Genomic DNA, 24,169 nt, shown 5'->3' with positions numbered 1-24,169 from the left:
AGCTGGGTCTCGGGGCCTCTTTCCTGGCTCTGATATGGGGTCACTGGTCATTGTAATTTGCCCAGCATTTTATTCTGGACATGGTTGCCTCTCCCTGAGCGTTCTGAATGGCAGAGAAATGGAAGGCATTGAACTCCCCTCCCCAAGAGCTCACCCAATCGATGATCTTGGGTAAAGGATAGTCAGACCGCCCTCCACGGGTCCCCAGGTTGCGCCTTGTCCTCCCCGTGGGACGTATTGGAGACGTTAGTGGTGGTTTTGTCCCTGGTCTGACTGCCCACTGCTAATTGGCACATTGAAGAGAGAACCCTGCCCTGTCTCAGAGCAGAGGGCTGGTCACCGGGGTCACCTGCTCGCACCCACTCTGGGACCCACAGGGCCATCTCTGGTTCTGTGGCGAGGTCCAAAAGACCAGCTTCACCGCTGGTTGTCCCCAGTTTGGACCTCTGTCTGCTGGATACATTTTCTGTTAGAAGAAAAAGCCTCTGAAGCGCAGTGAGTGTTGGGACAGGTGCCTGTCCCTAATGTGTGCACCGGGGTGTTTTCACATAGCTTTTCTGTGAAGCCATTGCCACAATCAGGATAATGAGCCTCCCTCACCCATCCTGGACCGTGGCGAGCGCTGTCTCTGCCCACCAGGGGAGGGTTTGGCCACCCCCCGGAATGACTTTATCTGGTTTTGGCAAACCAGGGGGTGTCTTGCCTGGCGGACCGAGTTAATGAGTGTGTTTTGAAAAAGTATGAGTCCAGCTCGTCTTAGTTCCCCCCAAGGGTCTGCTGGGACTTCCCAGCGATGCCTCCCGGATGTGGGAAGACACTGAATGGCAATTTCAGTTTCTCCACTCAATGAGGGCCCTCCTGGGGAGCTGTGAACTCGGGGCGAGCTACCCCAGATGGTCCCCGGCAAGCTCGTCTGGGACACACGCTGACTGGATGTCGTCACAAGGCTGTTCCTCGCCATCCTCCTAGCGTCTGGGACCCTGTGGTGGTGTCGCATTGTCCCTGGTCTTGGGGGGCTGTGTCTTCTCTCTTGTTCCCTTATTTCTGCGTCGCCTGCCTGCAGGTTCATCAGTTTTAGTGATCTTTGCAAAAGCCGTGGGTCCTCTCTTCTGTTGCTTTGTTTTGTTGTGTCGGTTTCTGCTCTGACCCTCATATAATCCCCTTTCTTCTGCTTTGGATTCCGCTTGTCTCCTGGTGGTCCACACGTGCACTGGTCAGGGTTCATCTGGACATGGCAGGCCTCAGAGTCCCCTTTCCCTGCCCTTGAGAGCCATTGGCGTCCATCTCTGTCCTGCAAGTTCTGTCTGCCTCAGTTTCCCCAGACGCACAGCATCCTCTTCAGGCAGTGACCTGGGCAGTTGTGTGGTCACCTCACTGGTCTTCCATCTCTTGGGGGTTGTGGGCGCTGTTGACTGGTGGGCGATATCTTGAAAACTGTGGTTTCCTGCATTTTGCCAGCTTCTGGGTTGTTTCAGACCTGAGAGAAGCTCACCCCACCCTGTCCCCATGCCCTTTTGGTGTGTGTGTGGGGGGGGGGGGGGTTAAGTTTAAAAAGCTCCTTAAATTCTTTTGCAACAAAGGAGTAAAAAGTAAATAATGGTTAGAACAGAATGAGCCCACATTCACATGGCCAAGTCTAGATCGCAAAGATACTAAGAACGCTACCCAGCTGCCTTCCACGTGCCTTTGGAGCGTGGTCAGATGCTGAGCTGCAGCTGCTGCGAGACGCCACACAGTCGCGGGGGTGAGAACGATGACGTTAGGCCCCCACCCCCCGGCTCAGGCCTGACCAGCTGTGCTCTGCAGGAGCAGCTGTCCCTGGGCTTCTGCTGTTACCTGGCCTGCGACCAAGGCCGGGCACAGTGCCTGATGGAGCTGGCGTGTGGGGAGCCGAACCCCTTCCTTTCGCATGGTCTGCAGTTGCCTTGTAGCTGCGTAGACAGAGCTGGGCAGTGTGGGGACCAGAGGGCTCACCATCAGCTTGGGGGCCGGGCTCTCCCCTGGTTCCCTGCCCCTCTGCCGCCTCAGAGCCGGTTCCGGGAGTGACGCCTCTGCTGCTCCCGGGCTCTGGTGGCACTGGTCACCTGCTCACCTGTCGCGGCCTGCACGCAGGGGCTTTGGGGATGGGCCCGGGCTGGGGAAAGGACGTTTGAGCTGCTCATGAGTTTCGGCCAGACCATGCTGCACCTTCAGGTGCTCGATGACCGGTCCCTTCAGACCCTTGGTTTCTCTGCTCTGAGGGCCTGGCTGGTCTGACCCGGGGCCTGTCACTGTCCCCACTGTCTCTGGGTCCCCTGACTGGCTCAGTTCAGCTCCTACCATGCGCTGTAACAAATACCATCTCAGGTTAAACAGACACTCCCTCTTCCAAGAAGAATTGTGTTGTTTGCGGGTAGTGTTGGTTCATGGATCCTCCGCGGCGGCGGCTCGGTTGTCTGTGGCAGGTGCCAGGCAGCTCAGCAACGTCTCCTGCGAGCCAGCTGCTTACCTAAGACCTTCCTCTAAGGCACGGAGTGGGTTTGGGTCCCTGGGTCCTGGGTGGTGATGGAAGGGACAGGTGGAGCAGTGTGCGGCCCGGAGGAGAAACACCAGCAGGAGCCTTCGTGCTGGAAGGGGTCGCAGCTCCGGGGAAGCAGAAACCAGCTGCTTCTGAGGCTCCTACATGGGGTGTCAGCCCCGGTCCTGCCTGGAGCCTGTGTGCCCCCCACCAGCTGTGGGCCCGTGTGGGCTGTGGAGGCTGAGCAGTGTCACCCCAGGACGCTGACAAGCCTGCCCTCACCCACGTCACCGTGCCATCCTGTTCATTCTTTTTTTTTACAACGTACTTCAGTGTTCTTATGCAAGTTGTGTATGTGCATGGCAGAAAAATGTGAGTGCACACAAAATATCACATTTTCGTCATTAAAGGAAATTGTCACCGTACTGTCAGATGCGCGCACACATGTGCTTATTAGTTCACGTACACAGATGTGAGCGTGTCTGTCTGCCTGTTTATCTTCACCTCTGTTTATCAGGGATCCCCTGTTGGCGACCTATATGTCTCCTGGCATCTGCGTCCGTCTTTCTGCTGTATCTCTCTTTCATTTCTCTTCTTTGTCTCTTTCCATCCATCAGCTTTTTATATATCTACTACCTATCTAGCTATTCATCTAACTGTCATCTATCCATTTCCTGTCTCAAAAGCTTGGGTCACAGTTGGCATCCTGTGTTGTTTGAGAGAAGATATGGATGGATGGTGGTAGGAGATAGAGGCGTGATTAGATAGACAAACCTGCACGTTGTGGCCGTGGTCTCTGCAGCAGCTGGAGGTCGGCACCATCACTGTTAATGGTCTCCTAGTACACATTTGTGTGGAATTGCAAATGTATTAAGCCAAATTCTTACTATGGGCCATTTCTTTGTATGACCTCCAGAATGCCATTGTGTGTAGCCTTGGGTTCACGTTATGGCACATTTCTATAACCTGCACTGCAAGCCGCAGGGTGCTGTGTGATGGGGGTTGTCCCAGGACTGCGCATCCTGCATGTGCAGGGCTCGGCCTCGAGCCTCTCTGACTGAGGGTGTGAATGGAGCCCGCGGTGGGATCCATGTGGTCTGCCTGACACCAGGCTTCCGGCCCTGTGCTTCCCTGATGGGCACCATGTGCGGATGACACCTCGCTCCCCACCTACAGGGTGTTTACATTATTAAGGATGTGTACTTAAGTCTCCGCCCCAGACCCAGCAATGGAGGCTATTGTTTTGTTCCCATGACCTGGATTTACAGGGCCTAGCAGAGGAGTGCAGGGAGTGCAGCCCTGCCCAGCCCAGGGAGGCTAGCCGCGGGGCCGCGGGCTGGTAGACTGTGCATGTCCCCTTGGGCAGGGAGGACCTGAGCTCCCAGGGCACAGCGGCCCGTTGCTCTGAGCTGGAATTGAAGCAGATGCGGCGATGTCCACAGGACGCTCGGGCCAGCAGGGATTTCATGCGTTTAGATGCAGTTTCCCTTGCAGGGTAGACGCAGCCGTTCAAGGAGCGGATGGTTTTCCCGTGTGCAGGTGGCACCCCTGCAGCCGGGGCTGCTCAGGTCATGCCCTCTAGAGGCTCCTTCCCCGCTGTCCTTCAGCCGGCCAGGCATGAGTCCAGTGGTGGTGATCACGGACAATAAACTGGAAAGCCAGAGCTTCCTGGACGACGTCAAGAGAAGGCCGACCTCGGCGGAGACGGGATGGTTTGGTCGCTCTGTGACAGGAGCGCTCAGATGAGCGAGAGAGCAGCACTGCCCTGCGCTCTCGCTCAGACACGCATGGGAGGAAGCGTGGACCACGGGAGTGAGCATGTTAGCAGGAAGCTCTCCTCGGGTTTATGCTTTTCTTCCTGCTCCCGGCTGCCTGTCGGGAAGGAGAACTTCCTGTGGCCAAACAGTGTTTCTAAAACTCTGTAACCAGCTGAGCAGTGGTTTAACTTTTATAAAAATAGCAATTGAAGTGGATACGGTTAGTCATCATTACTTACGCAGACGTGCCGGATGTCTGTGTTGGCATGTCAACAGGAAACTACTGTATTAATCATGGGCATTTGTTTTCTGTGTGTGTGTTTTTCATTGTATAAATTTCTTAGGTCAGTGCCTGTGTCACCCCATCCACCTACCACATCAACCCTTGAATTCTGTCTCCACCCATCTATCCATCTCTCCTTCGCTCCATTCATTCCTCCCTCCTTCCATCTATCCATCCACCCATCTGTCGCCTGTCCACTCAGCTACCCGTTCATCTGTCTGCCCACTGGTCACCTCTCCCTCCTGAGATCCTTGTTCAGGGGCAAGCACGCTGGCGCTGCAGGCGTTAGACCCCGCTGCCTGGGCTCACCATCCGGGAGGGGCCAGGCTGTGAGCACACCGGGGGTGTCAGTGGGACCATGACAAGAATGTGCCTCTGTCCTGACACCTCCGTCCCTGCCGCTGCCTGCCCTCCTCACGGCTCAGGAGTGGGGTGGGAAGCCTGGCTGGAGGGTTGGAGGAGGTATCTTCTCGCCGTTTCAGCCTCTTTTCTCCCAGACTCGGGATGCATTGGCTTTCATGTCCAATTTCCTCATTGTTTTCCTTAGGGCTTAATAGAAGCCGCCTTCTTATCCCTCTGAGGTTTCTCAGGGTGCTTTGTCCATCAGCCTTTTCAGCTGGTCCCTGAGAGAATATAGCCCAATGGAAAATGATTTGAGGGATCGTCCAGGGAACCTCCCTGGCTGGCACTGATACTGGGGCTGACCCGGTTATTGCACACCGTGGGTGCTGCGTCCGTTTCCCTGGGGGAGGAGACACCACCCAGGGGGCCACGGGGAAGGCAGGCAGGCAGCGGGTGGCATGGAAGGGCCCCAGTCACGAGGAAGGAGGAGACTTCTGAGAGGGGCGGCCTCCTTCTCTTCATAAGGCTCCTCGCCCGTCCTGTCCCTCAAAAGCCCCGTCCACATGGCTCAGCCCAGCTGCATCCCTTGTGAAGTCCTTTGCGTTCCTTGTCTGTTTCACATGTCGTTTGCCCTGTGACATCTTCTGGTTGATGAGTATAGCTCCCTGAGCACTTTGAGAATGTCTCTTATTCAGCCATCAGGTGGGCTTGTCTTCTCTTCCTGGAAATGTGAGGTCTGTGTGTGTTAGACGCCCCTGGGCCAGACGCGCTCAGAGTCTCTTGGGTAGACAGTAACTGGTATCGACATTTATTGATTCTGTTTTCTGACCCATCTCCTCAGTGGAAGTAATTAAACACAAGCCTGGGTTGAGGCCATTAGAGAAACAAGAAGCAAGAACCCATCTGTCCTGGTGGAGCCAGGATCCGCCCTGGGCCTGGTGTGTGCTGCAGGGGTGGGGGGTGCCTGCCCCCCGAGGCCACGTTGGGGATGTGTAGCCAGTGTGGGAACACGATTGATCCATTTTTTGGCAGAACTCCCAAAAGCATGCCCCTCGCTGCAGGAACAGCCTCAGTTAACCCACTCAGTTCAAATGGTCATTCTTGTGGTACCGACTGGTCTATACCCCAGCACGCCCAGGCATCTGTGACGGCTACTCTGAGGTGCCTTGGCCGGGCCACATTGTCCAGGTACTAGGTCGGACATTCCAGAGCAGGGCTAGTCAACCTTTATATACCTACTGCCCACTTTTGTATCTGTTAGTAGCAAAATTTTCTAACCACCCACCGGTTCCACAGTAATGGTGATTTATAAAGTAGGAAAGTAACTTTACTTTATAAAATTTATAAAGCAAGAGTTATAGCAAGTTAAAGCATATAATAATAATTACTTACCAAGTACTTTATGTCAGATTTTTGCTAAGTTTGGCAGAATAAATCTTTATAAAACAACTTACTATAGTTAAGTAAAGATAGATTTAACTAAAGATAGATTTAACTTACTATAGTTAAATCTATCTTTTTATTTATACCTTAGTTGCTCTGCTACTGCCCACCATGAAAGCTGGAACGCCCACTAGTGGGCGATAGGGACCAGGTTGACTACCACTATTCCAGAGGTTTCCTGGGAAGGTGTGTTCAGGATGAGATGAACCTTAACATCCGTAGAATGTAACCAAAGGAGGGTTGGCTGTGTGCCACGTGGGTGGGCCTCAGCCTGTTGGTTGAAGGCTGAGAAGACCAGCCTCCTTGTGCAGGAGGAACTCTGCCCTCCGGCCCTGGGCTCCAGGTTTGTCGTCCATAGGCCCAGCCTGCAGACTCTGGTCTGGCCGGCCTCACAGTCATGTGAGCCAGTTTCTTAAAAGAATTGAATCAGTCAGTCAATAGCCATGTGTTTCTCTCTCTTCCTCCTTCCCTCTCTCCCTCCCTCCCTCTCTCCCACTCCCCACAGCTGGTTCTGTTTCTCCAGGGACCCTGACCGCTGTGTCCTTGCTGATGGTCACGTAACCCTCCCACCCACACACAGAGCTGGTTGGATCTGCTCGGGGATCTGACTCACGGACAGCCAGTCCACATGCTGGCCAGTGACTTATGGTCAGGCGTTTCACCCAGACAGATCTCTGTCTACACAGCTGGACCCAGGACAGATCAGCAGAAATGGACAACAGCAGTGGGAGCTGCAGCCAGCAGGCTCAGGCCGTGGGCGATATGCTCCCTCCTCGAGGTGCAGCCCCCCGTCCATGGCATGCGTCTCCCCAGCTCAGCGGACTCGGAGGGGTGGCCTGGGCCACGCGTGTGGAGGAATGTTGTTGAGAGGGTGTTTTGTGTGGCGAGGGAACCTTGACCACATAAATCTGCCCTGATGGGCCCCTTCTTTGGGGGGTCCCCACTGAGATTAGCCTGGGTCAGAGTGGGCCCAGGACCTTCTGCCATGCACCCGGCAGCCCATGCTCTGGGCTAGACCCTTCTTTGCCCCGGGGAAGACCCTGTACGCCCCCTCTGTGTCGCCATGCTCCTCACGGGCCGCTCCCCAGGTTCGGGGCTCCAGGGGACACAAATGAGCTGCTGACTTCTAGGCTGGCCACAGAGCTGGACGGTCCGAAGGTCTGAGGCGTGGCCATGCTGGACATAACTACGAACCCAAGGGTCCAGGCCTTGACAGCGTGCGAGGTGTTTATGGATGGAAGTGAGGTCATTTAATTGGGACTTGGAAGGACGAGCTGGTTTTGATTTGTCGAGTGTGGGAGAGCCACCTTCCCCTGTGGGAACCGTACGGCCCAGCCAGAGATGCTGGGAAGGGGGTGCTCGGCCGGGCAGAGGTGGGGTGGCGAGGTCTGCAGGGGGGCCTTGGGGTGGGAGCAGTCCCTTGTGTACTGTGAAGAGCAGGTGTGAGCGTAAGCAGCTGGTGTGAGTGAGTGAGAACCGGGGAGCCCTGGGAGCAGAGTGTGCAGGGAAGGGGCGGCCAGGCCAGGAAGTGAGACACACGTTTGCTCTGTAGCAGGGCGTCAGGGTTTCAACCTCTGCTTCTGAAATAGGTTGGTGGGTAGACAGACAGGACTCCCCTTGAACACTGAAAGCGCATGTCAAGCTGGTGAGGGAATTTTTCTAGAGACGTGTTACTATTCTTAACTAAATATCTCCTTTTTGGTTTTGCAACTTTATTTTTCATTTCGTCCATATTTAGCTAAAGATAAGAACACCTTCCAAAAATAACCACAGTGTTGAATCTGAAAATTTAACATGTTAGTATCACTGAATGTTCCATCAAAGTCTTACCTTCCCCAGTTCTCCTGCATATGCATGCATGTGTGTGTGTACCGTGTGTGTGTGTGTGTGTGTGTGTGTGTGTGTGTGCGCGCGATAGTTGTTTTTAGTCAGGGTTCGTAGGACTATAAAATCTGCTGGTCTGTCCATATTTTACTTCATTTATTATAAAAGATAGCATGTCACGTGCCCTTTAGGCTTTCTCTCCCTTTCCGATCTGCGTGCGGTTCTCTGAGGATGACAGTCTCCCCCTCTGTTCCGGCCGTGGGGTCCAGGGCAGAATCAGCTTTGTGGGCAGTGCCCTGCACCCCTGGCATCCCGGGTGACCCATGGCCTCAATTCTCTTTTTGGGGAAAATCTGATTGACATGTTTTTGGTTTTTTTCCCTGAGGTGTCCCACCAGCCCCTGGGCACATAGCTCAGGTCACTGCTGGTCAGCCTGACTAGTTCGAGCCTCGTGCAGGGTCCTCTCTACTGTGTACCAGCTAGCGTTCCCACACCTGCAAGGGGGTCACCTGGTTCTCAGCGTTTGACCCACTGGGCACGTGAAGTGAGGTGAGGTGAGGTGAGATGAGTGCACTATCCACTGTATCTGCAGCAGGAATTCACAGAGACCCAGGGGCCTGGTGTGAGTCTGTTTGTGTGTAGAGCCATTGTCTTTGGTAATGTGGTCACCAGGGATGAAGAGCCGCTAAAGCCAGTGGAATCTGATGGCCCCGGGCTGAGAGGCCTGGGAGCTGAGAACAAAGGGGCCAGAGAGGCAGCTGGTGTCAGCCTGGTGGGGGTGAGAGGGTGCAAGAACTCCCCGCGGGCTGGCACCCTGTGACTGTGACGCGGGAGGGAAATCTCCTCGCATGGCCCTGCTTTCCAAGTTGAGGGAAGTGGCTGTGTTCAGATCAGGGAGGGCTGAGTCTGCCCTGACTTAGACCACACAGCCAGAGGACTGTCAGGACCATGACCAAGGACGGGCAGGGTTGTAGGGACATGGCGGCCAGAGGCCCTTTGATGGGTCAGGAGTCCCCGGGGCCCGCTCAGGTGTGAGGCTGGCCCTTGGGTGTGTTTCCGCAGCCTTGGTTCAGCGCCAGGGCTGTGTGGCCTCCGGGGGTTGGAGCTGGACCACAGGCTGGACACCATCAGCAAATCGATTGGGCCCGTCGTGCTGCACAGAACCCTTGTGGGCCTGCGCCTGGCTGTCCCCATGGAAGACACGCTCACTCCCAGGGACAGCAGCATCCGGTTTTTGTGATGGGGTAACCCAGCTTTAAGCACTAGCATCCGCTCCTGTCTCCCACACCTTGGGACCCGCCGGGGCGCTTGCTGCTTCCGTTAGAACAAGGACAGCCTGCGTGTTGTCTCCAACACACTTAGTGGGCAGAACGGGCTCCACACGTCCATGCCATGGCCTCTGTGTCCTCCCTGTGTGTCCCAGAGACCCGAGTGGGCCCTCTGAGCCCGTGTCCTCGGTCTAACCCTGTACTGTGGATCTTCCGGGGTGGGGATGGGGGTGACGGTTTGGGAGAAGCCTGTGGTTCACGCGTCCAGCTTTCTTTTTAGCCTGGGAAGCAGGGAAAATGCTGATTTGGTTTTCTGAACAGCTGTGGAAGAGTTCTGATTTTCCCTAGAGGAACACTGTGCCTGGACGAATGACCGGTCCTGTTCACTTGGGAGGCGGAGGCGGCATCACGGGGACAAGGTCACGCGGCCTGGAAAACGGTGCCCCTGACACTTGCAGCCTGGACGCAGCTGGACCTCCCAGGACAGCGGGGAACAAGCTCGGCGGCCCCCAGCACCCGGTGGCCTTGCTGTCTGCACCCTCACCCAGACCCTGGGCTGGGCTCAGCTGTGGCCAACTGGTTTTATCTGGCCCACGAGCACTGCATTATACATTTTTAAATGGTTGAAAAACTCAGAAGAAGAGAATTATTTCCTGGTGGCATGCGTTTTTGAATCGCACAGCCCTGTGCCAAAAGCAGAGTCTCGCTGGAGCCCAGCATGCCTGCTGACCCGGAGCAGACCAGAGGTGTCTGGCTGGCAACAGAAGGGAATGGTTGCCATGGGGACCGTGCGGCTGGCTGCACCCTGCCCTGCCCTGGCCGCGTTTGGCTCTGGTGTGGGGAGGGGTGTCGGTTCTCGCAGGCTTGGCAGACAGGGCCCCCACTCTGCATGGAGGGGCCACAGAGCTCCCTGGTTTCACAGCGCTTGAATTCAAGAGGGGGGACAACCACAGGTAGCACTTGGTGAGCCGCCCCCCAGCACCCAGCTGCCTCTGTCCCCATGGCCTTCCTCTGGGATCTGAGATTCTGGGTGAAAGGGACACAGGCAGGGAACCCAGCCGGCCATGCAAACAGTCTGCACGTGACCCAGGGTGGCCTCGTGCTGGCCCTGGGCTCACAGGGGCGCGGGATCCAGTCCTGGGTCCCCCCTCGCTCACCAGGTAGCCTGTCTGGTGGCTGTGTCCTCGGGAGGCTCCTGAGAGTGCACGCAGCCCACCCACCCTGTCCCCTTCCTGCCTGAATGCAGTGAGGCGCAGGGTCTGGGCTGCTTTGCCGAACCTCCAGTCTGTCCCCTGGCCCGTAGTGTCACCTGAGGAGCGATGCCCCGGGGGTCTGTGCTGCGTGTGGGCCCTCCATCCCTGCTCAACAGCAAGACAGGTGAAGGAGCTTCCGCAGCAACATGACGTTGCTGGGACACTCAGGAACATGTCCGCCATATTTCACAGTGTCCATTGAGGCCAGAAGTGGGAAACGAGCAAACCCAGGATGGGCCCCTCGCGGCAAAGGCTGGAGACCGTGTGTCATCTCCTTCCTGGGTGGCATGGCCACCGTGTACCACGTGGTGGTGGTGGTAGGGTGGACCACACAATTTGGACTCTGGTGGCTTCATCCGTGAAAGTGAAAGAGGTGAATAATTCATGGCTGAGGTTCATGTCCCAGGTTGCAGGGACATTCCAGAAGGAGGGCCTCGTGCATGTCCCTGCTGGCCAGGTCCTGTGTTCCCAAGCTCTCTGTGCAGAGATACCAGGGAGCCTGGGCGGCTGGGCAGGGCTATGGGCGTTACCCGGTGGTGGGTGAGGCGCCATCACTGTCCCCTCCCCAGCTGTCCCATGTCCCCTGCACCCGCGTCCCGGCCGGGCCTCTGCTGAGATACCCGCTTCTTTCTGTGCTGACCCCACAGTTTTGTGTTGTTTTTTTAATTTGAGTGACTTGGGTAAGGAAGGTGCGTGTGTAGCTCTTCTACCTGTGGATAGCACAGGCCCACGGGTTAGCACAGCCCGGACGCAGACCAGGGTCCAGAGAGGCCCCTGGGGGCCGAGGGGTGAGCGCGGATGTTGGATGGGATTGTCTTGTTGCTGCCTCTGCTGGTTCCGCGCTGATGTTCTGCTGGCCCCGGGGAGGGGAGGGTGCGGCCCTCAGGGCCGCCCAGCCTTGCCGTCCGCTGTCCGCACGCCCGTGTTGGTGTGCGTGTTAGTGTGCCGGTCCCCGTGAGAAATTGCCTGTCATCGCAGGAATGACCGCTCCATCCCCCTGAGCCCTCACGGGGTGGGGGGGGGGGGATGTTTGTGGAGCCAGCGAACCTTGTGCTGGCCAGGTGTTCTCCGCATGGGCCGCCCAGAGCCCACCTCACGTCCTCGGGCGCCCCTCACTCCTCTCCTCTTCTCCGTCGTCTTTGTTTCCTTGTCCCCCTGATGCCTTGGACTTGCCCGTCTGCTGTGTTCTGTGTGCTTCTCAGGCTGCCTCATGCTTTGCGAAAGTGAGAAGTGGGAGGGGAACCCGGGGGGCAGAGGGGTGTGGCGGGGTCGTGAGTGAACATTCTGGGAGTTCTGGCGGTGACGCGTCTTGCCAGCTCTACTCAGGTATTTTGAATTGAGTTGAATTGCATTTTAAAAATTAGCTGTGTCAGTACCAGGTTTGGGGGAGAGACCTGAACTCAAAGCAGTTTCTCTGGTTAAGTGTCACAGCGAGGGTCAGCGCTCCGCTGGTCCTTCCTGCCCCACCGCCCCCTCCAGGCCGCACAGCATCCCGATCATCCTCCAGCTCATCCCAGTGACTCAGGTGTGTTCCAGCTCTGCCAGCAGCTGTGTGCCCGTGCCGGGCCCCGCCCTGAGCTGCAGACCTGCACGTTGGCTTGGACCTGCGCTTGGAGGTCTGATGGGCACATTGGGCTCCTGTGCCCTGAGCCAAACCTTGACCCCCTTGATCTCCCTGAATGGCCTGAGCACCAGCCATTGTTGACCTGACGTCCCCCTGGGTCCGCCCTCCCCGGCTGAAGATGTCAGTCCACCTGCAAGGCCAGGGGCGTCCCATGAATCCCCTTCTTCTCCCGCGGCCCCTGTGCGGGTCACGGCTCAGTGACCGACCGCAGTCGCTGCTCGTTAGCTTTGCCCGTAAATGACTGATGTTGCCCACCACCGGCTGTGAGGAGTCGTCTGCTGCCACACTGGGCATCGGCGGGCTCCTTCACAGAGCCCGGCTGGTGAGCGAGTGTGCCGCATTCCTCCCATGCTGGGTCAGCGTCTGTCCCTGACGCAGAGGCGCAGGGGCCGAATGTGCTCTCGCTGTCCGAAAGGCTGCATTCCTGAAATGTGCATCACGTTATTCCGGCCAGATATTAAGGGAGAACCACATGGTCCGGTGTTAGATGTTGTGTTTCCAACTCTGTCACCACCACAGGTCTCTCATGCTGAGCACTTGGGTAGGAACTGGACAGGGCAGGTAGAGACGCAGCCCTCCCCGGGGCGGAGCAGGTGCTGGTGGTCGTCCCAGGACACATGTCATCAGTAGGGGAGTTGCATCTGCTACGATGCTCATTTTTATGTTTTGTTTTGTTTTTTTGTATTTTTCTGAAGTGACAAGCAGGGAGGCAGAGAGACAGACTCCCACATATGGCCGACTGGGATCCACCCGGCATGCCCACCAGGGGGGATGCTCTGCTCATCTGGACATTTCTCCCTTGTGGCCACAGCTATTCTAGCGCCTGAGGCGAAGGCCATGGAGCCATCCTCAGCGCCTGGGCCAACTTTGCTCCAATGGAGCCTTGGCTGCAGGAGGGGAAGATAGAGAGAAAGGAGAAGAGGAAGGGTGGCAAAGCAGATGGGTACTTCTCTTGTGTGCCCCAGCCAGGAATCAAACCCGGGACTTCCACACGCCGGCTGACGCTCTACCGCTGAGCCAACCAGCCAGGGCGCTGCTGGGCTTTTTAATGTCAAATAAACCCATGCAGGTTCTCTTTCTGGAACTGATGTGCAGAATCCGTGATTCACTGTTAAGAGCTGTGCTTGGCTCCCCTCCAGCCTGCCGGGCCCGGAGCAGCGCAGGCACTTGGAAGGACGTGGACGTCAGTGCCTCTGGAGGGATGCACCCAGTGAGCTCCACTGGCAAGCAGCAGAGAGGCTTCTTGACGTGCTTCCCGCCGCAGCATCTGGTTTACAGCCCAGGAAGCCCAGCTGTTGTACCCCATCCGGTTCTCCTGATGGACAGTGGACAGAGGGTGGCCATAGGCAGGTTTCCCAGGCATTTTAGGTGCTGAGTTCTTCTTTGCCAAGTGGAGGGATTCCTGCTTTCCCTTCCTACCTCCCTTCCCTCCCTCCCGCCCTCCCTCTCTCCCTCTCTCTCTCTCTTCCTTCCTTCCTCTCTCTCCTCCTTTCCTCCCTCCTTCCCTCCCTCCCGCACCAGCCACCTTGGCACACCCTGTCTCCACCCCCACCCCACCCCACCCTCTGGTCACTTCTGTGGTTAAATAAAGTTGAAATGGACCATGATGTTCACCGTGATCTTGCCCTAAAATGGTCCTTTCTAGGAGCCCTTGGGTGACTTCCTGTGCTGCACCGAGCCCTTCTAAGTAGACACTGCCTAAGCCAGAGATTGTCACCTCATCCCCACCTAATAAGCCCAGCAGATGGGTCCCTGCCATCCACTGAGCTTGCAGGTGGCGGTCCCCGTGGGTGTCTGCACGTGTGACTGACTGTCCAGTGCGTGGACCTTACCCTCTTCTCCGGCTCAGTCACTTCACGGTCACTCTCCTTTCCCTGCAGTATTTGCCCTGTTGTTACGTCCACACGGTGAGTCTTTCATCTCAGCTACTGTTTTTCAGTGCTAGAATCTCAATGTGGGTTTTTTTTTATCATTTTAATTCTTCCGCTAAGATCCCCCTTTTGTGGAAAAGGGGCCCTCTATGCCTGGTCTTCCTGGGCTGGCCAGGTGTGGGGTCTTTTTCCAGCTGTCTGAGAGGGGAACCATCTGACTGTCAACAGGTAGTGAAATCTCCCCCATTCACCGGGACCAGTGCTGTCCAGGGGGGACGGAATGTGACTCCAATCAGAATTTTTAATTTTCCTGTCATTTCAATAAGAAATTATAAACAGGTTAATTTTACTGAGACTGTAACGCCTGTGTGTTAAACGTATTCCTATACTAACACATAGTCAAGTGTGCGGGTTTATCAGTGACTGAGTGAATTGCATCTCACACGTGCGGTGTGGAGACCTGCTGGCATCTCCATGACCACGCACCTGGATGGGGACTGGCCCCCGCGGGCGCTCAGAGCCAGGCCTTGGGGTTGCTGTCCGGGGCCCCTCCCGCTCCCCTTCCTTGCAGCTTGTGGGCATTGCCTTCAGGCCTGGGGTGGGTTTGGCGACCATGGGAGCTGGTTTGCAGCCTCTCCAGCCCCCCGGCTCAAGTTTGTTTTTCAGTGGCCAAGTTTCTTCACCCCTCCTTGGTCTGCTCTCTGGTTTCCACATTGTCCTTGCTGCTGTCCCCTCTGTCATTGGGGTTTTCCTGGGGGAGCGGGAGCTGCAGCTGTGGGTGACCACGGTCGTGCCTCCCTCTGGACGGGAAGCTTGGGGTAGTTTTTCTTTTGACTTAAAACAGCAGAAATGTATTCTGTTCTGGAGGCCAGAGTCCCACGTCCAGGCGCCAGGCTGCAGGGCCCTACGCAGAGAACCAGGAAACCTTTAGACAAGTCCACCACCTCCAGCTGGACCCCTATTGTGCCCGTTCCCGGGCGCCTCTGTCTCCATCACCGTCGCTGTAAGATAGTGAGTCTTACATTGGGGACTGCAGTTCCTCCCACTTTGTTCATCTTCTTCATAATTCTTTTAGGTGACTCTAGTGTTTTACCTTTGGATTTCAGTTTGAGTGGGCGTTTATGCTACTGACGGGGGGCGTTGGCTCTTTTGTGAGGATGGCCTGCCCCCGAGCTGTGGTCTCTCAGCTCCGCTCTGGCTTCACCCGCGGCTCTGCACCCTTCTGTTCCGGGGGTTCTCCAGTGTCCATGGGATTCCATCGTGGCTGGAAGGCATGCTCTGTGTGATTTGAATTCTTTTAAATGTGTTGGGATTTGTTTTATGACACGTCCGACCTGCTTCCACGCGGCCAGCACTCCAGAGACGCTGTCTCTGGTGTCGGCACGGGGTTCCTCTGTTCCATGCTGTGAACCCCAGGGTTGTTACTCGAGGTGAGAGAGCTGCTTCCCATCACTTGGGTTTGTGCCCACGTCTCAGCTTTCCTTCCCTCGTGGGTTAGGGGCCTGGGGTCCATGCGGCTCATCAGTGCTCTGATCCTCCGCACATTTCCATGTGGAGACCCGTCCAGTGTCTGACGGCCGCATAAATTACATTCTCATTTGTTTAAAAACACACTTGTCTGTGCAGGGGAGGTGTGCCCCTGGGGGCCAGCACAGAAGCAAACTGGAAGGGTCATCACCTCGGATCAGACAATGCACGGGGCACTGGGTGGGAAGAGAGGCGGCCACCCCCCTTCCCGAGACTTGGACCAGGAGGGAGGCAGACGTCCGAACGCACATTTCACTGTGGACTCTGAAACCAGACACAGCGGGTTTCAGTGACTCAGACACACCCTTGAGAGAAGCCTCTTACTGCCTCAGACCAGAACCATGTCTCTAAATCATTTACAATTACTAAATGGGCTCAAAATAACCCCATTCTTGAAAAGATAGTGAACATTAAACGAACTCAGGAAGTGTCATATGAGAAACAGCCATTCGTGGTTAGGACCAGATGCTGCCCCCGGGTCTCGGATCAGCCTCCAGAGACAGTGACAGAGAAGCATGGGGCCCTCGTTCCTGGAGTCTGGGACGCCGAGGTCAGGTGTTGGCAAGGCTGGTCCCCTTCAAGGTCACAGGAGGACTCTGTTCCATCCTCCCCGGCTTCTGGTGGTCGGCCAGCCATTCCTGGTGTTCTTGGTTTGTTGGAGAATAACCCCATCCTCACCTGGCGTTCCCCCCCTGCCTGCATCTCCCAAGCTCCCATCTTTGTAAGACTCGAGTCACAGTGGATTCGCGCCCACCCTGATGATGTCATTCCAAGTTCATCAGCTCTGTCACAACTCCGTCTCCGAATAAGGTCACATTCTGAGGCACTGGGGTTAGGACTTCAATGTGAGAATTTGTGGGGTGGGACACAGTTGAACCTGTAAATCATTCCTCTTGGACTGGGTTGGGTTGATGTATGAGTAAGGAACTTTAACTTTTTTAAGGCTTTTTGATAAAGAAAGTGAGTGGTCTTGGTTTTCAGAGACTTTCATACTTGTTAAATTTTTTATTTTAACTTGAGCTGGAGGGCACCACAGATTTCTCTGCGTGCCTTTGTCCCTGAGCGCATGGCGCCAGCTCAGACCCGCTCGCTCAGCCCGAGGAAGGGGCCCGCAGCGCCCACGTGCCTAGGCACCCCTGGGTCAGCTGGCGGCTCATGCTCTGCTGACGTGGCGTGTGCTCTGCTTCCGTCCTGGGCAAGTTCAGGTCCTTTCTTTGTCCCCGAAGAACAGACAGCTGGTCTCACCATTCACATTTAGGCATATTGAGCAGCCCTGGTTAGAGGTGGTGGGGCGGAATCTGAGTCTCGGCCTCCTCCCCCCAGCTGTGAGCTGTGAGGTTCTGAGACCTCAGTCTGAACTTCCACGCTGAGGAGACCATTTGCCCTGTTAGCTGGTAACACGGGACTCCGGCTCGTGAAATTCCTGGCATGAGCTCTGACGTGTTTGCACATCGAGGCTGTGCTTGTTGTCTAGAGACTTTGGCATTGGGTTTCAGGTGGCTGGGCAGGGAAGTGGAGTAATTTTCATCCCCCCAGAATTACCGCTTCAACAATCTTCTGACACGTGACTGTGGGGCCCGGCCATGCAGGTAGCCTCCGCCAGGGCTGGTGCATCTGAGGAATGAACTGCGCAGTTCTGATTTCTAAATGCGCCCTCACAGTTGAGAAAATGGAGATTGCCAAACGAACTGCGTGGCGCTGAGCACCGATGTCTCTGTGACATATTTCTTGTTCCCTCCCAGGGACCTTCGCTTTAACAGAATCAGGGAGATCCAGCCCGGCACGTTCAGGAGGCTGAGGAACTTGAATACGTTGTAAGTCCCAGCGCGCAGCAGGTGACCAGCAGGGAACAGCATGCCCCTGCAGTTCTGATACTGCTGGGGACAGGGCCGGCCTTGGTGACGCATATGGCGTGATCTTGTGTCCCCGCAGTGGCCACAGTCCTGGCTGAGATAGCAGGACACAGAGGGATGCACCGTTGTGTGTGTGTGGGGGGGGGGGTTCTTTCTACACTGTCATCGAAGGCAATACAGGTTTGGGTGGGGGGACACGGACACGCATTTCTTTTTCTTTTCCTTAAATTTTTAAAGACTTTGTTCATTTTTTAGAGAGGAGAGAGACATAGATATATAGAGAGTGAGGGGGAGAGAGAGAGAGAGAGAGTGAGAGAATGGGGGAAAGAGCAGGAAGCATCAACTCCCATATGTGCCTTGACCAGGCAAGTCTGGAGTTTCCAATCGGTGACCTCAGTGTTCCAGGTCGACGTTTTATCCCCTGTGCCACCACAGGCCAGGCAGACACTCATTTCTTGAGAAAACTTGGAATCAATGACGGTTCAGCCCCTTTCATGAAAGTGCTGTTTTTTTGCGTGTTAATTTAGCATTTAGCGCACATTGATGTTAACATCTGTAGCTGAACCGTCTCTGTTTTCCGGGGCTGTAGGAATGTTTTCTCGTAACCAAGCCCATGTGCTGTTGTGTTTCTGATTCTAACTAAACTTTTCTTTCCCAGGCTTCTCAACAACAATCAGATCAAGAGCATCCCCAGTGGGGCATTTGAAGACCTGGAGAATTTAAAATACCTGTAAGTTTAATCATCATTTCTTCACTCCAAAGCTTTACGTTGTTTATGTTTGGGCTATTTAATAATTGAGCTAAATGCTGCCTTCTTTATGAATGATTATAAATCTGTCCATTTTAAAGAGGTTTCCTTTTCAGAAGGTGAGTCACATTTTGGCTGGTTTTTTTTTGTTGTTTTTGTTGTTTTAAATGAGTTGTCCTAAGTGTAAAGTGCCATTATTTTTTTGTTTGTTTAGCTACTAACCCTATAAAGTCGGGTGAATAAAATTCAAAGATGTAAGCCTCTGAAAACCATTCTAGATGGAACACTGTTGGGGTGGGGGTGGCTACTACGCTCAGTGGCCGGTATGGGCAGTAGCTGACACGTTTGGTCAAATAGGAGCTCCCAGCACAGCTCTGAGTTGTCTTCCCAGCGTGGGTGAAACCCTCTGGAATGTCTGCGACTTCTGTTCCTGTTACCCCACGTTCCTCTGGGCGATCCCCTCTTCTTGTTGTGATGTAGTTCTATTTTACCTTACTTTTAAAAATAGTTTGTGATTAATTATCAGCATTGAAAACATCCGCTTGTTGAAGTGAGTTTGGCATTTAGGAAATGACCGTGTAGGGAGGTGCTGTTTTCCTGCCTTCGCGCACTTACTGAAAAACTGGAGCAGAAAGAACATCACTGCTGGCGTGCTCCCGATTTGGGCAGGTTAGGAGTATCTGTCACATGCTTGGGGCAAGACAAGTCTTACTTTTAGGACTTAAATAGCTTTTTGAATAGAGCCTTTTTATTTTATATTTTATTTATTGATCTGAGAGAGGGGGAAGGAGGGTGATGGGAGAAGCTGGAAGCATCAACTCATAGTAGTTGCTTCCCACAGGTGCCTTGACCCGGCAAGCCTGGGGTTTCAAACCAATGACCTCAGTGTTCCAGGTCGATGCTCTATCCACTGTGCCACCACAGGTCACACAGAATAGAGCCATTTTAATGAGGGATTTATAGTAGTGATTTTGGGGGGGGGGATGAGGGCGGGGGAATTTATGTTATATGTGAACATATGTTGATTTTTAAAACAAAGTCATATTGTCAGAGTTGGTGTATTTTAGAGTCAGTTTGATTTTAGCTGTCAGTGGTTGCTAACTACAGAGCTAGCTTTATAGCTCTACTTACTGGAATATATCTTCCCAAATGAAGGTATTTGAAAGTGTTGTGTGTAGATATTTTCTTCACCCTTTTTGGCACAGTGTGTTAATATGTAATTCTGTGTGAACAACACTAAGTCTTATTACCCATTTTTAAAGTGAGGGGCAGGCTTCCTATTATTTTTTAGTTTTCGTTTGTTTGCTCTATTGCTACCTTCTCTTAATTGTATGTGCTGTGCGGTTCTAGCTCCAGGAGAATGCTCGGTCCAGTTCCGCTAGCGTCCCCAGCATGTGGCAGCTTGTTTTCCTTTTGTGTTCAATTCTGTTGGAATTACTTAAGTGCAGCCTATTATTTAGGTTGCAAATATATTTAATGCTAAGGAGTTTAGGATACATTGTGTTTGTTTGTGAGAGAGAGAGACAGGCAGGAGAGGAGAGAGATGAGAAGCATCAACTCCTAGTTGCAGCACCTTAGTTGTTCACTAATTGTTTTCTCATATGTGCCTTGATGGGGGTGGTGGGTTCCAGTTGAGCCAGTGACCAAGCTCAACCAGTGAGCACGGGGTCATGTCTTGATCCCATGTTCAAGTCAGCCACCCCGCGCTCAAGCTAGAGACCTTAGGATTTCAAACCTGGGTCCTCAGCATCCTAGGCTGACACTATCCACTGCGCCAACACCTGGGATACTTTGTTTTTCACTTAGGGCAATCTGTTTTCAATGATACTTTTAAAACTTTGTCCACTGGTAGCTTGCTCCCAGACACTGTACCTAACACGCCCGTGACGGCAGTGCTGGTGGGAGCCCTGGGCAGTGGAGGTGGGTGGAGCGGGGTCCATGAAGGGAGGGCATGGACTGTGATGAGCAGGGATGGGCAGTGATCAGAAGGGGTCCTGGGGACCCTGTTATCTCTCTGTTCCCGAGTCCTGGCTTTCTTCTCCAAGCCCCTCGGCCCACAGGGGCAGTGCCTTTGGTAAACTCTGTCGTAGGGGCCATGTGAGGGTGTAATTTCAATATGTGAAAAGTCTCCCGAAATGTATTGATTATTCCAGCCTGCTGAGGTCACTCCATGCCAAAGTCCACTTTTAGCAGCTGAGTGTTCCCTATCTGCTGGAATCCCAGTTACTTTGAGGAAGAGGTGGACCCTTCCCCTGAGTTAGTAGTTCATCGTGATGAAGTCTACTCTTGAGACGGTAGAACACTGTTGATGATTTGTTATTAGAAGATGGTCAGTATCCAGTTGTTCTTACGAACACGGTTACGTTCCAGTGTCTTTGTTGACATGCATTCGTACATGTTAGTTTGGTCTCATCATTTTGTACACTCTTTCAAAAGATTCCTTTACTCTCACTTTTTAAAAGTGCGTGCAGACTGGTGGTCGTAGAGACGTTCTGCTTGGTTAGGAAATGGCACAAACGCCCCCATCTGTGAGCCGTAACACACGCCTGCACCAGCGTTTCCATGTGCCGGGCCGTCTTCTCCGCTTTGTGTGCAGTGATTTAATTGCAGTGGTTCTGTAAGGTGACGCCATCCTCTCTGCTTTACGTGGAGGACGCCGAGGCGGGAAGGGCACTCTCTTGTTCAGGACCTCACGGCGAGTTAGCGCAGCCAGGAGTCACGCTGCATAGCAGGCTGAGGAGCTGTGCCCGGCCATGGCCGCGGGCTCAGGGATGTCACTTGGTGGGGCGGTCCCGGCTGGTTTGTGCACAGGCTCACAGTTCTGCGTGAGGTCACCTCAGCAAATGCGCCCAGAGCAGGGGTGAGAACCACTGTGGTGGATTGTTAACAGTTAAAGACAGCAGGGCAGGTCCGTGAATCAGGACCCTGTACCCATGTTATTAATTAAAATACACTAAAGACACATTGTCCTTCTGAAAGTGAGGTCTGTGGTGTTACAAGGTTAGGGGGAAGTTGTTTCTTAGCTAGATAAGGTCACCAAGGGGCTGACTTGAAGAGACACTCTTGTCTGAGGTCAGAGTGCAGCACAGAGTGGGTCTGATCTGTCCCCTGTCTGCAGGGCACTGGGGAGGCGCCCAGGGCGGATGTCCAAGTACAGGACTCGTGGACTCTCCAGGACACTCTGGGGTCCCTCAGGTCTGTGCTGAGACCAAGTCCTGCCGAGACAGATTGACAGGTCCACCACGCGGGTCGTCCACCAGGACTCACCTGCTTAGGCTGAGAAGGGCCAAGTAGAGACCCTGAGGGATGTGAAGACATATAGCCACCACCATGGATTCTAAACGAGCCAATGGCCAGGTGCCACGGAACATCAGGGACACTGAAATGTGACTTTCACGTAATTTTTACGAGTCTTGAACTATTATTCTTCATTTGAAACTTACAACCATTTAAAAACAGAAAAGGTGTTTTTAGCTTTGAGGCCATTTCAACAGTGGCCTCGAGTGCCTCCCCTGCCAGGTCCCTGCTGCTGTGCTCCAGGAGCACAGTGCTGGGCCGTGCGTCCTTCAGACAGGAGTGCGTCCTTCAGACATGGCTAGGCTTATTCTCAACTCCCCAAGTTACTTCCAGATATTTTATTTTATATTCAAGATTTTATTTATTGACTTTAGAGAGAGGAGAGAGAAAAAAACGGGTAGGAGCAGGAAGCATTGATTCATACTTCTTGTATGTGTCTTGACCAAGCAAGCCGGTGGTTTCGAACCAGTGACTTCAGCATTCCAGGTGAGCACTTTATCCACTGCGCCACCACAGATCAGGCTATTTCTGGATATTTTAAAATGTATCAGTTATAAAATCTTTCTTTTTTTTTTTCTTTTTTCTTCTTTTCCAAGTGAGAGGAGGGGAAATAGAGAGACAAACACTCTCATGCACCCTGACTGGCAACCCCTATCTGGGGCCCATGCTCTGCCCACTTGGAGCCATGCTTGCAACAGAGCTATTTTTAGTGCTTGAGGCAGACTTCATGGAGCCATTCTCGGTGTGGGGGGCCGATGCGCTCGAATTAGTTGAGCAATGGATGTGGAAGAGGGATGGGGAGAGAGAGAGAGAAAGGAGAAGGGGAGGGGTGAAGAAGCAGATGGGCACTTCTCCTGTGTGTCCTGACCGGGAATTGAACCTGGGACTTCTACACTCTGGGCTGACGTCTACCACTGAGCCAGCTGGCCAGGTCCTAAAATCTTTCAATCAATGCATATTACCAGTTAGCAGGGAAATGGTTTTGTTTTCTTCAGGGTTTTAAGCAAATGAGTTGTCTAGGCTGGCCACTTGTGATTTTCCTGAAGACACAACAGGTGTGGTTGGACACCTGTCCTCATGACTCACTGCGATTTTCCTCTGGAAACGGGGAGGAGCGTGTACGAGGCTCTGTGGTCACCAGGTCCCCGCTGTATCCCAGGATGGCCCTGAGCATGACGCCCCCGTGCCGAGGCACTGTCCGCCCCCAGGCGGCTCTAACCCCCTGTTTCTTGTTTCAGCTATCTGTACAAGAATGAGATCCAGTCGATTGACAGGCAAGCGTTTCAGGGACTGTCCTCTCTAGAACAACTGTAAGTGGCCACATGTGTGCTTTGCTCCCTCAGTCTCGCCTGCCCCCCGCCCCCCCCCGCCTGAACACAGACTGTTTGCATGATGCATGCTGTACTTGTGGGGTGTGTCGGGAGCACATGCATGCCAGCGACCACCCACACTGCCCAGTGTGTCAGTGTGGTAGTCCATCCAACTCTGTCTGTCCGTGGTAGACATTTCCTGGTCTCTGCTGTTCCCCAGGCCCTGTACCTGCACCAGCGACACAGGACAGTAGCCCAGTTGACCCTGTGTCCCATGGTGCCCCTGACATAAAGGACAAATAGACTTGCAAACCAAATGGAGCAAGTCAAGCTTCGTTGGGGACGCGTGCAGGAGCTATTATCCCTGTCCTGTTGGGACCTGCTGTCTCCATGCATGACGTCGTCATGGAGAAGCTGCACGTGGCTCATGTGCCTCTGGTTAGTGTAAGGTGCTGTTTCTTTGGCGGCAGAGGAAGTCCTTCTGTGCTGTGAGGTCGGCATGTTCGTTTTTAAGTAGAATTTCTGGTAAAAGGAGTTTTTCTGGTTGGTTTGCTTGGCCAGTAACCTTTCAGTCAGCGAGCAGAAGCCGTTCCAAGGCGCTTTGAGTGGTCAGTTTTACTCTAAGGAACATGAAAAGCAGTTGTCTGTCAGCTGTCGCTGCACGAGCCCCTGTGCCACAGCCTCCTGGTGTCTGTGTGCCAGTGGTTGGGCCCAGAGAGGCCTGTATGCTGAGCTGGGTCAGCCCCTCCCGGAACCACATGGCACTCATGTTTACCCCGGAAGCATTCTTGCACTTGCGTGACAGCTGCTTTCCCGAGCCGGTGTGCACAGTGGGTCTGCCTGCAGGTTGTCTACAGGAGCTTGTGTGGTCTGTGCTCACAGGGGAAGCTGAGTTCAGGTCCTTGCGGAAACATAAATACCAGAAAGCATCCAGATGAAGGGAGGGTTTGCGAAGGAACCAGTTCTTGTGTCCCATGAGCTCTTGGTGGCGCGGAGACAGCGAGGTGCTCGGAGCAGAGACGACTAAGAACTTGGGCTGCTTGTCCCCCGATGGGGGGAGCCAGTCTAGCGACTTGTAGGGAAGAAGGAAGCAGGGCGTCTGAAGCCTGAGCAGGATTTTGCAACATGTCCAGGAGGTGGAGCCTCGGAGCCCAGAGTCATGTGGTCGGGTCTGTGCTGCGGAGGCTTCAGCGCCATTGGTGTCACCGCCAAGTCCCAGCGATGATGTCACAGGACCTGTCCCCACTCTCAGGCTGAGGGGAGGCCCTCTGC

The 24,169-nt window shown here is 54.2% G+C and overlaps 1 protein-coding gene across 2 annotated transcripts in view; it reads left to right on the top strand.

Moving 5' to 3' along the window:
- Window positions 1–24,169, top strand: part of PXDN (peroxidasin) — a 67,668-nt gene that overhangs the window by 6,495 nt on the left and 37,004 nt on the right. For both annotated transcript variants that reach the window (XM_066385785.1, XM_066385786.1), the window contains exons 2-4: window positions 17,432–17,503; window positions 18,201–18,272; window positions 22,826–22,897. In XM_066385785.1, the coding sequence (XP_066241882.1) occupies window positions 17,432–17,503; window positions 18,201–18,272; window positions 22,826–22,897 (216 nt within the window). The remainder of the gene's footprint in view (window positions 1–17,431; window positions 17,504–18,200; window positions 18,273–22,825; window positions 22,898–24,169) is intronic.

The sequence above is a fragment of the Saccopteryx leptura genome, chromosome 5 (genome assembly GCF_036850995.1).
Source record: "Saccopteryx leptura isolate mSacLep1 chromosome 5, mSacLep1_pri_phased_curated, whole genome shotgun sequence".
Taxonomy (NCBI): Eukaryota; Metazoa; Chordata; class Mammalia; order Chiroptera; family Emballonuridae; genus Saccopteryx; species Saccopteryx leptura.
The sequence above is the reverse complement of the archived record's forward strand: the minus strand, read 5'-3'. Positions and strand labels throughout refer to the sequence as shown.